General features: G+C 37.9%; 2 protein-coding genes across 2 annotated transcripts in view; one reads left to right on the top strand and one right to left on the bottom strand.

Moving 5' to 3' along the window:
- The window catches only part of GRIK2 (glutamate ionotropic receptor kainate type subunit 2), a 1,069,280-nt gene that overhangs the window by 921,025 nt on the left and 131,378 nt on the right, over positions 1-16,877 (bottom strand).
- LOC112658524 (60S ribosomal protein L3) lies at positions 10,698-11,989 on the top strand. The gene has a single exon (XM_025444766.3). It carries the CDS (start codon positions 10,722-10,724, stop codon positions 11,931-11,933), a length of 1,212 nt encoding a protein of 403 aa, XP_025300551.1. The 5' UTR covers positions 10,698-10,721; the 3' UTR covers positions 11,934-11,989.

Raw genomic sequence — 16,877 nt, 5'->3', positions numbered from 1 at the left:
CTTTGAGTTTGGTTGTAAGGAGGACTTGGACCAATCCCAAAAATGAAACAAGCTTACTGTTTTTGAAAGTGAAAAGAATGCTGCTAGCATCTTAGTGAAGTTTGCAGTTTTGCTGCCGAGTCCCTTCTGATGAGTCAGGTGGTCAGCACAAGCTGAAAAAGGGTGAGTGATAAACAGATGATGGACTAATATGACCAGAGTGTTCAGAGAGAGGCAGTGAGGCATATGCTGACCCCCTGGCTTGCTGTATACAAATCTGTGTGTTATCAGCTAAATGGGGAGAAAAAGAGCTGACTCTACTTGCTTTTTGAAAATGACCCCACACATCCTCATTCACCCACCTCATGGGCTAACCTACTTACCAATCCCTAAAACACGTTTCTTCAATGAAACCTTTGGATGATGCACTAATGTAAACCACTTTTAAGCAACATTTATAGAAAGCACACACTCCAAAGTTTATTCCAATCAAATAAAAATAAATTGCAGACCAACAACTGGCATTGATTTTTTTCTATGCTTCCATAGTTTTATTAAGGACTTTTCATAAATATAACTAAATAATTCATGTCAAGCTTACAGGCAAATACAATTTGGCTATTGAAGTAGGGGCATCTGCGGCAGATACTTCCTGACAAATAACTAATTTTTTACTATTAGCCAATGTGTTCAATAGAGTTGAGAACTAGAAACTAACCCAGGAACTAAATGTAAGTAGCAAATTCTCCACACTAGAACCTAACTTCAGATGCCCACAAAGAATCATATACCAACTATATGATAAAGTGTTAGTAATAGTTTTATAAAGGGATATCAAAAGAGGGGAAAAAAACCTCCTGAGAGTAAAGAAAAATGCACCAGCACATATAGACACTGACCTGAAATAGGTTGAATGTTAATAAATCACAGAATGGCATTTAGGGAGGAAAAGTAAAATCTATTTCTTCCACGTATATTTTATTATCATTTCTATTTTTCAGGATAAAATAAATTGCTTCATTACTAGTACAATTTAGGAGTCATGTGATTTTTTTTTAACTGAGAGGATAATCTATTATGTGTCTTAACTGGAATTGAAAACAGCCATCCTCAAAGCCTTAACTAATACTCCAGACAAGCTAGCCCAAAGCGGATGGGCCCCAGCTCCTTTAATTTGGCTGCAGGGCTTTTTTCTCCATTTCTGAATTAGAGACTGTGTCTTAATCTCATATAAAGAAAAATATATCATTTAAAAATTATTTGACGAGGATAAAAACTTACAAACTAAACTGGGAAAATATGTTCTTCTGGATAAAATGTCTGCTATTTTCAATATTTAACACAAATATAGGACTCTACGGGGTGCCTGGGAGGCTCAGCACCTGATGTCTGCCTTTGGCTCAGGTCGTGATCCTGGGGTTCTGGGATGGAGTCCCAAATCCTGCATTGGGCTCCCTGCTCGGTGAGGAGCCTGCTTTTCCCTCTGCTTATGTCTCTGCCTCTCTCTGTGTGTCTCTCATGAATAAACAAATAAAATCTTTAAAAGAAAAAAAAAAAGTAAGACTCTACTGTTTCCCAGTTTGGTCAGCAGAATTCTAAAATGATCCTCAAGATTCCCACACCCTGGTGCATAAAGACCCTGTACATCCCCTTTGAGTGGGAAAGGACCTACTAATATGATATCACTCCTGTAAGTAGCTTCTCTTACTTGGGAAAAAGTGAAGGGATTTTGCATATGTAGTCAAGTGCCCAATGGTTTACTTTAAGTTCATTATAAAGATCATCCAAGGTAGATCTGATCTAATAAGGTAGGGCATTTATTTAAAAAAGGAGAGTGTAGAGATTAGAGATACGAGAAATGAGAGGGGCTCTTCAGCCATGATGTGAACTATGTGTGGAGAGAGACAGTCTTTGGGAGCTGAAGACCACTGTCCTACAACAGCAAGGAATTGAATTCTGCCCTCAGCCTGAATGTAGTTTGAAGGGGCCTCCAAACCTTACATGATTATAGCCCCAGCTAACACCTTGATTTTAACTTTGTGAGACCTAAGCTATTTCATACCTGTACTCCTAATTGTGAAACTGTGAAGTAATATTTATATTGTTTTAGGCCATTAAGTTTATAGGTAATATATTATGGAGCAATAAAAACTAATGCAACCAATAAGCAATTGGTAAGGTTTCATGGTATGTTCCCAAGTATAAAAGACATTAAAAGTCATCTGGTCCAACTCTTTATCTAAGTATGTCCATACTTTCCTGATTAGGCAAATTAATTAACCTCTCCTTATTTCTTTCACTACATCCTTTTTAATACATTGAAAGTCTGTGTGTAGCTTTTAGGAACTTATCTCACAATCCATTCATTTCCTTAGACATCCTTCACATGTATATCTACATGGTTGGAAACAACATGCACAGAGATCATTATGGTGCTGCAAAGTGGTCCACTTACCAATGCACAGGACTACATGGTGCTTAGTTAAAATTAGCTGGTCCAAAAGCAGATTTGAGATTTAGCCATCCAATTTATTAGCTCATTAGGATGTGAACCACTGACCAGGATAAAAAAAATTGAATGTGGACATATTATAGAAGTCAATTATAAATGGAAGGGAATTTATAAATTCACATAATTTTGAAATGGGATTCTGAAGATTTAGGTACAGATTCTATCTCCAACATTAATTCATCATGTCATTTTATAGAAGACCCAAATCTCCATACATAATTTGTAAAGTTATGTTATTTATTAGATAAACTTTCTAATGCCCTACTACTACAAATGTTCTAAGATCATATTAGTTCACTTCTTTTAGTAGGGCTGAGCCTGCATCAGTTCAGATGATTGCTTTGGCCTACCACCTGAAAATAATGTTTTATTTTATCTTCTCTAAATGAAAAATAACAATGATGAATACTACTCACAGAAATGGCAAAATAGAAACTTTGGCATCTAACCAGCTAGTTCACAGTAGAAAGAAAAGATGGGATGATATGAAGAAGAGGGACAGAAGGCACTAACACAAGAGAGAAAAAAATAGGGATAAGAAGAACATAGCCTGTAGACAAAAATTATAAATGTTATAGGCATTGATTATCAATTTCCCTAACCTCCTCTCTTTCCAGAAATGAAATTATTCAAAAGTCCCAACATAGATTCCAGAATCTAAAAGAAAGAAAGAAAGAAAGAAAGAAAGAAAGAAAGAAAGAAAGAAAGAAAGAAAGAAAGAAAAAAAATCAACTATGAACCAGTCTTTAGCCTACCTGTAATATGAATTCAGAATGTCCCTAGAAACAAATATAGGATACATAGAATCTTAAAGGCATCTCAGATTTCCCTTACAAAAATCTACCCATATTAAAGAAGATGTAGTCTCTGAGACATGCCCTGAAATTATACTATAACTATGATCCTACAAGGTGGGTCAGTGTTTAATAATGTTCTGCATTATCTATAACCCTGCTGCATAAAATATTAACTCCTATTAAATGCTTTTCAAATTCTACTATATGGTCTAACAAGAGATCTTTAAATAATGCCGCCCAGAAAGGAACAATTCAACTGTCTGTTCCTTTTAAACATCAGTGAGTATGTATTTAAAAATCTTAAGATAGGTTGACAGTGAATGCCTAGGGGGCCATATGATAACTATAATGTCCCTTAAAGAAATCTTACCCAGGACTCTTTCACATTTAGGGTATGTGAATCAGAAGCATACTATCTGGATCTTTCACAGGCATCAATTTCAAATGATCTGGTAACTAAAAGGGAAACAAATGTATTCTTATTAACAAGTATTTCCATGCAAAGTCCATGGAAGACATGATTTATACAATCTACATCTGTAGGATTCTTGTTGGGATACAGAATGGGCAAAGGGGGAGTTTAAGGCACAGATATTAACAATATTGTGAAGAACTAAGACAAAAAAATTTGAACTTTATAGTGCTAATCAAAAATTTAATTCAATAGAAGGAAAGCTGTTATTTCCCTCAGATTTCACCTAGCTTTCCATCGAAGATAAAAGTAAATGCTATATTGAGAAACTCTTTTGTGAAAGAAGGTGCTAAATCTCCAATTACATCTCAGAAAGAAAAAAAAAATCTCAATAGTCACTCATCATAGAAAATGACACATATTTTGAGATCAAGAGTCAGCCACCTGCCTGGTACATAAAGTGAAAGAAAGATTAAAAAAATCTATCCTATAGTCTGTGATAATATAAGTTTGATAAGAAAAATGATAGGGAAGATTAATACATAGCATAGCTGCATGCACATAGTTAAAATTAATAGCCTTCAGAGTTCTTTTCTGATTCTACCCTGTCAAAAAAATCCTTTGAAATCTTCAAGGTTTCATGTTGCATTTTGGGGTCACCAGGTAAAAATCAGTTATGAAATAGTTTTGCAAACTGTTTTTGATTTTTGCATTGTAAAAATTACATGTATGTGTATACACCTATCCATATGTAAGCATATGTATGTATACATACATGATTTTCTACAAAATACTTATATCTTTCATACCCCTAGTCTTTTTATCTTTATGGTGTTAAGCTTTCAATATCATGATAACTAATAATTTAGAGTTTGACTTATGAAATATTTCCTTCTCAGACCCAATGACAAATATAAACTACAGGCAAACTAGAGGATAGAAAATTATTTTGAAAGTAAAACTTAAAGAACCATCTATGACTTCTGGGGAAGATGGCAGAGTAGGAGGACTCTAAGCTACCTTGTCCCACTGATACAACTAAATAACAGCCACATCAGTGTAAATAACCCAGAAAATGACCTGAAGATTAGCTGGACAAGCTTCCCACAGCTTAATATAGTGAAGAGGCCACATCAAAGAGGGTAGAAAGGTTGAAGACATGGTTAGGAGCTAAAGGGACTGCAGGACTGGTGGGAAGGGAATGTGTGGGCATGGAAAGGAAAAAGAAACAGTCTCTCATATCAGGGAGCACACACAGGGAAGATGAGTCCTGATGACATTTAACTTTGAAATCTAGAGGGGCCAAATTTTACAAGTTCTTACAATCAGCAGGGCTTAAAACCTGGAACTTTAAAAATCAGAAGACTAGTAGGAAAGCTGGGAGGGTGAGAGGAAACTGAATACCCTCATCTGCTTAAAGAGACAGCACAACAAACAGCCCCCTAGAAATGCAACATAGAAGCAGCAGTTTGAAAAACACCTAGGGCATATGGGAGAGAGATTTGCTTACTCATCTCAGAGTGGGTGCTGGAGTGGCAGGGATTATTGGGAGACTTCTCCAGAAACAAAGGAGCTGGTGGGCACTATTTCCTTCCCCTTATCCCCAACATAAACACGCAGACACCTGGGGTATCAGCAGCACCAATATTCCCTGTGTAACTTGGTAATAGGGTACCTCACCCTTATGTTCCTCTGTGGACACGTCCCCTCCAGTGAAGCCTCCACTCCAAGTCCCTTCCCACAGCATACCTGCACAAACTTTGCTAATAACACACATCATCCCATGTGCTTCCACAGATTCTTCAGCTCCAATCAACCTGCCTTGGTCCTAGCAGCTGCAGGTCCCCTCCTTTGCTGGTACGGCATGCCTGGCCACATATTCTGCCATCTTTGCATCATTGGCAAAGGCACCACCAGACTGGCCCACTAACAACATAAGGACCAAATGCTTCCCACAACAGGCAAAAAGAACCATAGCAGATTATTGAATTGAAGGCAAACACAGCTCAACTACAACCGTAGGGCACATATAACATATATGAGAGACATCTCTGAAGCACCAAATTCTGATGAAGAGAGGACATTGCACTGCAGGGCATTATAGAACCCTTTCTTCATAAGGCCATTCTTTTTTTCTTTTTTAAGATTTTATTTATTTATTTGAGAGAGAGAGAGAGAGAGCACAAACAAGGGGGGTGGCAGAGGGAGCCACATTCTTCTCAACTGCAAATGGAACATTCTCCGGTATTGATCACATATTAAGTCACAAAATAAGTCTCAACAGATTAAAAAAGATCAAAGTCATACCATGCATCTTTTCTAACCACAATATTTTGAAACTAGAAATCAACCATAAGGAAAAAATCTGGAAAAAACACAAATACATGGAAGTTAAATAAAATACATGCTACTAAACTATGAATGGATCAAACAAGAAATCAAAGAGGAAATTAAAAATACATAAATACAAGTGAAAATAAGGACACAGCAGTTCAAAATTTTGGGGATGCAGCAAAAGCTGTTCTAGGAGGGAGGTTTATAGCAATATACGCCTACCTTAAGAGGCAAGAAAAATCTCAAATAAAAACTTAGCTTTACACCTAAAGGAAATAGAAAAAGTAGAACAACAACAAAAAAACTAAAACCAGCAGAAGGAAGGAAATAATAAAGATTAGAGCAGAAATAAATGAAATAGAAACTAAAAACTAAAGAAAATTTGAACAGACCAATTACCAGCAAAATTTCATGAGTAATCAAAAAAACTCCCAACAAACAAAAGTGCGGGACCAGATAGCTTCAAAGGTGAATCCTACAAAATGCTTAAAGAAGAGTTAGTACCTATTCTTTCAAAATATTCCAAAAAATAGAAGAGGAAGGAAAACTTCCACATTCATTCTATGAGGCCAGCATTACTCTGATACCAAAACCAAGTAAAGACACTACAAAAAAAGAGAACTACAAGCAAGTATCTCTGATGAACACAGGTGCAAAAGTCCTTAACAAAATATTAGCAAACCAAATACAGCAATACATTTAGTAAATCATTCACTACTATCAAGTAGAATTTATTCTTGGGATACAAGGTTGATTCAATATTCTCAAATTAGTCAACATGGTCCATCACATCAACAAAAGAAAGGATAAAAACCGTATGTATGATCATTTTAATAAATACAGGAAAAAAACATTCAACAAAGTACAGCATCCATTAATGATAAAAACTCTCAATAAAGTAAGTTTAGAGAGAACATATCTCAACATAAGAAAAGTCATATACATAAAACCCATAGCTAACACCATACTCAATAGTGAAAAACTGAAATATTTCCTGCTAGAATCAGGAACAAGATAAGGATGTCCACTCTCACCACTTCTATTCAACATAGTATTGGAAGTCCTTGCCACAGCAACCAGACAACAAAAAAATAAATAAAAGGCATCCAAATTGGTAGGGAAGAAATAAAACTTTCACTATTCGAAGATGACATGATACTACCTATAGAAAAAGCTAAAGACCACCAAGAAACTGCTAGAACTGATAAATTCAGTAGTACCACAGGATACAAAGTCAATAGACAGAAATCTGTTGCATTCTATACACTAGTACAGCAGCAGAAAGAGAAATTAAGAAAAAAATCACTTTTACAATTGCACCAAAATTTATAAAAATTTTTATAAAATTATAAAATATCTAGGAATAAACTTAACCAAGGAGGTAAAAAGACCTGTACTCTGAAAATTGTAAGACACTTGTGAAAGAAAGTGACAACACAAAAAATGGAGAGATATTTTATGCTTATGGATTGTAAGAACAAATATTGTTAAAATGTCCATACTATGCAAAACAATGTATAGATTTGATGCCATCTCTATTAAAATACCAATAGCATTTTCCATAGAACTAGAACAAATAATCCTAAACTTTGTATAAAACCACAAAAACTCTCAAATAGCCAAAGCAATTTCTCTAACACTGGCCATAGCAACATTTTTTTAGATATGTCTCCTGAGGACAGGGAAACAAAAGCAAAAATAAACTATTGGGGCTAATCAAAATAAAAAGCTCTGTGCAGCAAAGGAAACAATCAATAAAACTAAAAGGCAACATACTGAATGAGAAAAGATATTTGCATATGATATATCCAAGGAGAGGTTAGTAGTCAAAATATATAAAGAACTTATAGAACTCAACACCAAGAAAATCCAAATAATCCAATTAAAAATGGGCAGAAGATATGAACAGACATTTCTCCAAAGAAGACATACAGATGGCCAACAGACACATGAAAAGATGCTCGACATCACTCATCATCAGGGATACACAGATCTAAACCACAATAAGATATCACCTCACACCAGTTAGAAAGGCTAAAATCAAAAACACAAGAAGCAACAAGTGTTGATGAGGATGTGGGGAAAAAGGAACTCTTGTACATTGTTGGAGGGAATGCAAACTGGTGCATTGTGGAAAACAGTATGGAGGTTCCTCAAAATGTTCAAAATAGCACTGCCATATGATCCAGTATTTCTACTACTGGGCATCTAACTGAAGAATATGAAAACACTAATTTGAAAAGATATATGCACCCCTATGTTTATTGCAGCACTATTTATTAATAGCTAAATTATGGAAGCTGCCCCAGTGTCCACTGATAGATGAATGGATAAAGAATATGTTTATAAATATATATAATGAAATGAGATATATGTATATTCTCATTCCTTTTTTATAGCTGAATAATATTCAACCATAAAAAAGAATGAAATCTTGCTATTTGCAACAAATGGATGGACCTAGACAGTATAGTGCTAATTGAAATAAGTCAGAGAAAGAAAGACACCATATAGCTTCACTCATATGCAGAATTTAAGAAATAAAACAAATGGACAAAGGAAAAAGAAGCACACCAAAAAAAGAGACTCAGCTATCGAGAACAAACTGGTGGTTATCAAAAGGGAGACAGGTGGGAGGAGATGGATGAAATAGGTGATGGGGTTTAAGAGTATACCTACCACCATGAGCACTGAGTAAAGTATAGAATTTCTGAATCATTATATTTTACACATGAAAGTGATACAACACTGTATGTTAACTCTACCGGAATTAAAATTTATGAATAAATTAAAATTTATAAATAAATATATATCTACATACATACATCAGTGTCATGCAGATGCCAGACAGGGAATGAAAATGATCATTGTAAAAACTTAGCAGGAACAAAAAGATGTTCTAAAAAAATCTGAACTCTAGAGAAAGTACAGAGAAACCTGGGGACTGAATGATGAGGATTTGAGCATATATTAAAATGTGTATAGACTATCCCAGGAAGGATTCATGAAAAACAAGTTGCCTCCTGGGTGGAGGTCTAGGGAACTAGGGATAACAGTTGCAGGAAGACTTACTTTGACCACATACACTTTGTATTCTGGCCTAATATTTTACAATAAGCACATATTACTTTAAAAAATGAGTAAAAACAAATAAAAATAGTATGCACTTGCTGTCTATGACATATGGTAGGGATTATAAAGAAAGAGTATATAGAGCCACACCACACACAACTGTAGAATTACATCTTTCATCTGAAACCCAGATGCCTACAAACCTCAGGTACACAGACACAGTCCCCCATCTCCAAAGTGAAAGAGGCAGAAAAGGCCTCTAGATTTTGGTTGTAGCTTCATCATAACCAACCATTAGATCACTAGGTCTTCACTCAGTGCCTTGTCAGCCCTGACAATGTTGAAGTGATGATCACTGAACACTTAACAAACATCATCTATCTCATTCTCACAACAACCTTGACAGATCGATATTCCTTTTTTTTTTCCCCTTTAAAGTGAAGTTTGGTGAGGTAAATACATTTGCCCTGGGTCTCATAGATCCAAAGTAGCAGAGTGGGAAGGAACTCCTCAGGATATGTGAACCTTAACTACTATGCTCCCCTGCTGCTCAAGAGTAGAGGGTGCAAGTCTTGGGGGAGCAAGATAACAAAAGCAAGGATGGCAGCTGACAGTGTATAGGCTGGAGGGGATAAAAAAAAAAACAACAACAACTTCAGAGTTGTATTATCCATCCTTCAGCTCTCTCATGAACTTCCTGAGTTAATGCTCTTGGTTAAAAGCAGTGAAGTGTATTGCACTGTAGTAGTTTCCTATTGCTGCTATAATGAATTACCACAAATTTGGTGGCTGAAAATGCAAATTTGTCTTATGCTTCTAGAAGTCTGTTTTCTAAAATGAGTTTCACTGGGCTAAACTCAAGGTGTAAACAGAGCTCTGTTCATTCTGGAGGCTCTAGGGGAGAAGACATTTTCTTCCTAGGTTTGCAGCCTCATTTCATCTCCGAAGTTGCAATGGTCATTGAAGTCTTTTTCCTGTTGCATCACTCTGACATCAACTCTCCTGCTTCCTGATCCCTCTTGTGACTGCTTTGGGCCCATTTCTATAATACAGGACAATTTCTTTATCTTTTTTTTTTTTTTAATTTTTACCCATCTATGATAGTCACAGAGAGAGAGAGAGAGAGAGGCAGAGACACAGGCAGAGGGAGAAGCAGGCTCCATGCACTGGGAGCCCGATGTGGGATTCGATCCCGGGTCTCCAGGATCGCGCCCCGGGCCAAAGGCAGGCGCCAAACCGCTGCGCCACCCAGGGATCCCCGACAATTTCTTTATCTTAAAGTCAGGTGATGAACAACCTTAATTCTACCAGCCTTATATACCCTTGCCACATAAATAACATACTTACAGATTCCAGGGATTAGAATAGGACAGCTTTGAAAGGCCATCATTCTGTCTACCCAATAGACTTTTTTAGGAAAAATGTTCAATAATATTAAAATGAAAGTGGCTTTGATGGGCACCTGAGTGGCTCACTTGGTTAAGTGTCTGACTCTTGATTTCAGCTCAGGTCTTGATCTTAGGGTTATGAGTTCAAGCCTCACACTGAGCACATGTTGGGTGTGGAGGCTAGTTTAAAAATAAAAGCAGCTCTACCGGCTGTACTTGGCGGCACGATGTCCCACAGGAAGTTCTCCGCTCCCAGGCACGGGTCCCTGGGCTTCTTGCCTCGGAAACGCAGCAGCCGCCACCGTGGGAAGGTGAAGAGCTTCCCCAAGGATGACTCTTCCAAGCCTGTCCACCTCACAGCCTTCCTGGGCTACAAGGCCGGCATGACTCACATCGTGCGGGAGGTGGACCGGCCAGGATCCAAGGTGAACAAGAAGGAAGTGGTGGAGGCTGTGACCATTGTGGAGACCCCACCCATGGTGGTTGTGGGCATCGTGGGCTATGTGGAAACCCCTCGAGGCCTCCGTACCTTTAAGACCATCTTTGCTGAGCACATCAGTGACGAATGCAAAAGGCGCTTCTATAAGAACTGGCATAAGTCTAAGAAGAAGGCCTTCACCAAATATTGCAAGAAGTGGCAGGATGACGATGGCAAGAAGCAGCTAGAGAAGGACTTCAACAGCATGAAGAAGTATTGCCAGGTGATCCGTGTCATCGCCCACACCCAGATGCGCCTGCTTCCTCTGCGCCAGAAGAAGGCCCACCTCATGGAGATCCAGGTGAACGGAGGCACAGTGGCTGAGAAGCTCGACTGGGCCCGTGAGAGGCTGGAGCAGCAGGTGCCTGTGAACCAGGTGTTTGGGCAAGATGAGATGATTGATGTCATCGGTGTCACCAAGGGCAAAGGCTACAAAGGGGTCACCAGCCGCTGGCACACCAAGAAGCTACCCCGCAAAACCCACCGGGGCCTGCGCAAGGTTGCCTGTATTGGAGCCTGGCATCCTGCCCGAGTGGCCTTCTCTGTGGCTCGGGCTGGGCAGAAAGGCTACCATCACCGCACTGAGATCAACAAGAAGATATACAAGATTGGCCAGGGCTATCTCATCAAGGATGGCAAGCTGATCAAGAACAACGCTTCCACTGATTATGATCTGTCTGACAAGAGCATCAACCCCCTGGGTGGCTTTGTCCACTACGGTGAAGTGACCAATGACTTTGTGATGCTGAAAGGCTGTGTGGTGGGCACCAAGAAGCGAGTGCTGACTCTGCGCAAGTCCTTGCTGGTGCAGACCAAACGGCGTGCCCTAGAGAAGATTGACCTGAAATTCATTGACACCACCTCCAAGTTTGGCCATGGCCGATTCCAGACTGTGGAGGAGAAGAAAGCATTCATGGGACCACTTAAGAAAGATCGAATTGCAAAGGAAGAAGGAGCTTAATGTCAGGACCAGATTGTGCAGCTGGTGGGATCTCAATAAAAATTATTTTCCAGTGAAAAATAAATAAATAAAAGCAGCTTTTGGCATTTTAATTATCTGCAAAATTTATATGTATGAAACCTTGGTATTCCTGGGTATAAATGCATTCCTTTTCTTCAAAATTAGTTTATTTTGAAAAGAAAATCCATAGTGTATACATAAGTACTTACACATTTAGGAACTTCGATAAATTTTATAAATCACTATAAATGATAATATGAAACTGTGTTGTAAATTTTTTAAAAGATTTTACCTGGGCAGCATAGGTGGCTCAGCGGTTTAGCGCCTGCCTTCAGCCCAGGGAGTGATCCTGGAGACCTGGGATCAAGTCCCATGTCAGGCTTTCTGCACGGAGCCTGTTTCTCCCTCTGCCTGTGTCCCTGCCTCCCTCTCTCTCTCTCTCTCTCTCTCTCTCTCTCTGGCTCTCATGAATAAATAAATAAAATCTTTAAATAAAATAAAAGATTTTACCTATTATTAATGAAAGACACAGGGAGAAAGAGGCAGAGACATAGGCAGAGGGAGAAGCAGGCTCCTTACAGGGAACCCAATATGGGACTCGATCCTGGGACCGCAGAAACACGCCCTGAACTTAAGGCAGAAACTCAACCGCTGAGCCACCCAGGTGTCCCTGTGCTGTAAATTTTTAACTTCACGTTTTCCTGCTTCTTCAATATCCCCGCAAATAGGCTGTGAGTGCCCTGCCAGGTGACCAGGTGCACCATTGTGATAGGCTGGCCCCTGCTACAAGTTCCCCTTTTTGCCCTCTCCTGACTATACCTAGTAACATTCAAACACAACAATTAAACCCCCTCATGCCTTTTACCTATGTACTCCTCTGACCCTTCCCCAACCACCTGCACCAAAATAAAGGTACTTTCTCTATGTGCTCACTTTCTAACAACGCCCCACCTTCCTGGTTGAGCCCCCTCCTTTGACCTCTCCCCATGTGGCCTCCTGTGTGGTGCACATGCTTCCTTCTTCTAAGACCTGTGAGTATGATGAATCTTCTAACTTTATATGCTTCTCCAAGAGTAATTCCCATGAATGTGTTGGAATGATTCTTAAAGACTTCACAGGAAGTCTTACTCTCCCATTTATACAGCACAGTGACTACTTTATAACTTGCTTATAATGTTCATAATAATCAGTACAAGAATTCACGAAATAACTAGTATTGATCTTGTAGCTTTCTATGTAATTTTACCTCTCTATGTATATCAGATATATTCATGTGGTTGAGAAGGCTCTGCCAGGCTCATCCACAATGAATCTCCACAGGTACACAGCTGCCATTTATATATCTCCCTGGCTTCATGTGATTAGTCTAATACTTACCTTTTAACATCCTCAAACCTTTACTAGACCTAATGAATCTAACAGTTTTCACATATGCAGGAAAGGAGATCAAATATTTTAAGTGCCCAACTGGTCCATAGTTCCGTATTTAGTTAACTGGCCATCTGCCCTTATAGCCATCTGCTGAAAAGTCAAATGGTGCCAAAGAAAAAAAGAATATGACTAGTAGAAAAACTATAGAATCCTTAAAGAATCTATACTCTATCAGAGATAGTAATTGAAATTATTTTTAAAGACATAATAAAACTTAAATCATCCACACTTGTATTTTTCTAAAGAACATACTTTGCTAAAGAGATGGCAAATGATTGATTCCAAAACAATTGAAAGAAGATACCTAATTTGAGAATTTAGTTTATGTGTGTATGTATGCATGTTCTAGTTGCAGCAAGTTTGCCCCAAACACTAAGTTTTGCAGCAAATCACAATTTGTCAGGTGTGGCACTGGCTAGCTTACAGTTATTAGTTTTGGTTCACTGCTTGTAGCCTTAGGAACATAGGCGTAACATTCTGTGCACATTTGGAAAGCAATTTCATAAGCTTAAAATGCCAACAGTTTCCCATAAATGTTGCTATAATTATTTTAAATCACCTAAGATTTCAGGAGAAAAAGTGACTTAACTGTGTTATGCCCAAGTCCATTTTACAGAAAATGACAGCTTATCCCAGTGCTGGGAGATTTTTTCTTTGCTTTGTTTTTTAATCAAATGTCTATCATAGTTCAATTATTAATATGGTTTTCAAAAAGTCATCTTAAAGCAGGCATAAAAACGATTCAGTTGATTTAAAAAATACTGAATAATGTGGAAGATTAATAGACTAGGGAGACATACAAAAGAGGTTTTTTGTGGGCTAAAAATCTCCAAGTTGATCCACATCTACCAGCATGGGAAAATCATAAGACATATTTTACATTCAAATCAGTTACGATTTCATTGTTTACCTATACACTACCTTCTGCAGAAATCCTGTTTTCACGAGTGATAATAATGAGCAAATATGATATATGCAAATATGAAGAAAAGTCTAAATTAATGAACTGCTAAAGGCTTTTTTTCACAAAAGCATCAGAACTTCAGAATAAGCAAACATATTTTCCACTCCAAACAATCAAGCTTTTGTTGTTGGTGGTGGTTTGTATTTTGTTCTTTATGAAGCATTCTTACTACCTGGGTTTATAGTGACAGTGGACAAAATGTACTTGGGTAGTTTTTTGTGTTGTGCATCAGGATCTCATCTACAACCATTCTCAATACTTTCTATAACCAGCAATATCCATAGGTACTAGCTGTGATATTTGAGTTTGTAGAGTTCAAGAAGCCAAAGAACAAATCACTTCACTCATCTGTCAAGGTATACTAGGTAAACAAAATGAAATCATTGTTTTATAGTTAAGAAAGAATTGAATACTATTCCCTAAACAATTCTTCAAATTTTACTAAATATAAGCATATTCATATAGTTAGCCTAATAGTATTCCCTAGTTCTTTACCTTTGAATTTCTTAAAGTAGACTGCTAAACCTTCTATACTGTGATGCCTACATTCTGACTACTTCTATTTAATTGATCAATGTCTCATATCCTATCTGGTGGCATCTGTGCATGCTGCCACCCAAATCAAAGTAAAACAAAGTTGTGAAGTTGAATGTATGGGGCTTCCTCATGCCATCAGGCAAACATTCCTCCAGTTGATCTCCTACATTTCTGAAAATAGGCCACCAAAAAGTTTCCTGTGCTCAAGCTGCCCCTAATCATTAACAAAGAGGCCATCAGGTTTTTGTTAAGTGCCAACTCCCTCTGGGAGTTCCTTCACACAATCATCTAAATATGTTTTATCCACCTGGTTCTCAGTGTGTGCTTCCTCTTTAGCTTGCCATCTATGCTCAGGGCTGTCCTTACCGCATCATCCTCCAAGTTTTTCCCAACTCAGTCTTCCCTTTTGAAGTAGCACCCATTTCAAAATTCTCTCAGACATGTGTGTTGAGTATGAGGACTTGCTCAGTACATCCCTGCATGTAGATTCAAAATAGTCATATACACTAAATTCATATCTTTCAATAGTAACTCTGAACGTGAATGGGCTTAATGACCCCATCAAAAGGCGCAGGGTTTCAGACTGGATAAAAAAGCAGGACCCATCTATTTGCTGTCTACAAGAGACTCATTTTAGACAAAAGGACACCTACAGCCTGAAAATAAAAGGTTGGAGAACCATTTACCATTCAAATGGTCCTCAAAAGAAAGCAGGGGTAGCCATCCTTATATCCAATAAACTAAAATTTATCCCAAAGACTGTAGTGAGAGATGAAGAGGGACACTATATCATACTTAAAGGATCTATCCAAGAAGAGGGATTAACAATCATCTATATATATGCCCCGAATGTGGGAGCTGCCAAATATATCAATCAATTAATAACCAAAGTTAGACATATTTAGATAATAATACACTTATACTTTGACTTCAATCTAGCGCTTTTCTACTCTCAATAGGTCTTCTAAGCACAACATCTCCAAAGAAACAACAGCTTTAAATGATACAGTGGACCAGGTGGATTTCACAGATAGCTACAGAACTTTACATCCAAACACAACTGAATACACATTCTTCTCAAGTCCACATGGAACTTTCTCCAGAATAGACCACATACTAGGTCACAAATCAGGTCTGAACTGATACCAAAAGATTGGGATCATCCCCTGCATATTCTCAGATCATAATGCCTTGAAATTAGAACTAAATCACAAGAAGTTTGGAAGGATTTCAAAATGTGGAGGTTAAGGACCATCCTGCTAAAAGATGAAAGGGTCAACCAGGAAATTAAGGAAGAGTTAAAAAGATTCATGGAAACTAATGAGAATGAAGATACAACCATTCAAAATCTTTGGGATACAGCAAAAGCAGTCCTGAGGGGGAAATACATCGCAAAACAAGCATCCATTCAAAAACTGGAAAGAACTAATACAAAAGCTAACCTTATACCTAAAGGAACTAGAGAAAAAACAGCAAATGGATCCTAACCCAGCAGAAGAGAGTTAATAAAGATTCGAGCAGAACTCAATTAAATAGAGACCAGAAGAACTGTGGAACAGATCAACAAAACCAGGAGTTGGTTCTTTGAAAGAATTAATAAGATAGATAAACCATTAGCCAGCCTTATTAAAAAGAAGAGAGAAAAGATTCAAATTAATAAATCATGAATGAGAAAGGAGAGATCACTACCAACACCAAGGAAATACAAATGATTTTAAAAACATATTATGAACAGCTATATGCCAATAAATTAGGCAATCTAGAAGAAATTGATGCATTTCTGGAAAGCCACAAACTACCAAAACTGGAACAGGAAGAAATAGAAAACCTGAACAGGCCAATAACCAGGGAGGAAATTGAAGTAGTCATCAAAAATCTTCCAAGACACAAAAGTCTGGGGAAACATGGCTTCCCTGGGGAATTCTATCAAACGTTTAAAGAAGAAACCATACCTATTCTACTAAAGCTATTTGGAAAGATAGAAAGAGATGGAGTACTTCCAAACTCGTTCT

This window comes from Canis lupus, chromosome 12, assembly GCF_003254725.2.
Source record: "Canis lupus dingo isolate Sandy chromosome 12, ASM325472v2, whole genome shotgun sequence".
Lineage (NCBI taxonomy): Eukaryota > Metazoa > Chordata > Mammalia > Carnivora > Canidae > Canis > Canis lupus.
The sequence above is the reverse complement of the archived record's forward strand: the minus strand, read 5'-3'. Positions and strand labels throughout refer to the sequence as shown.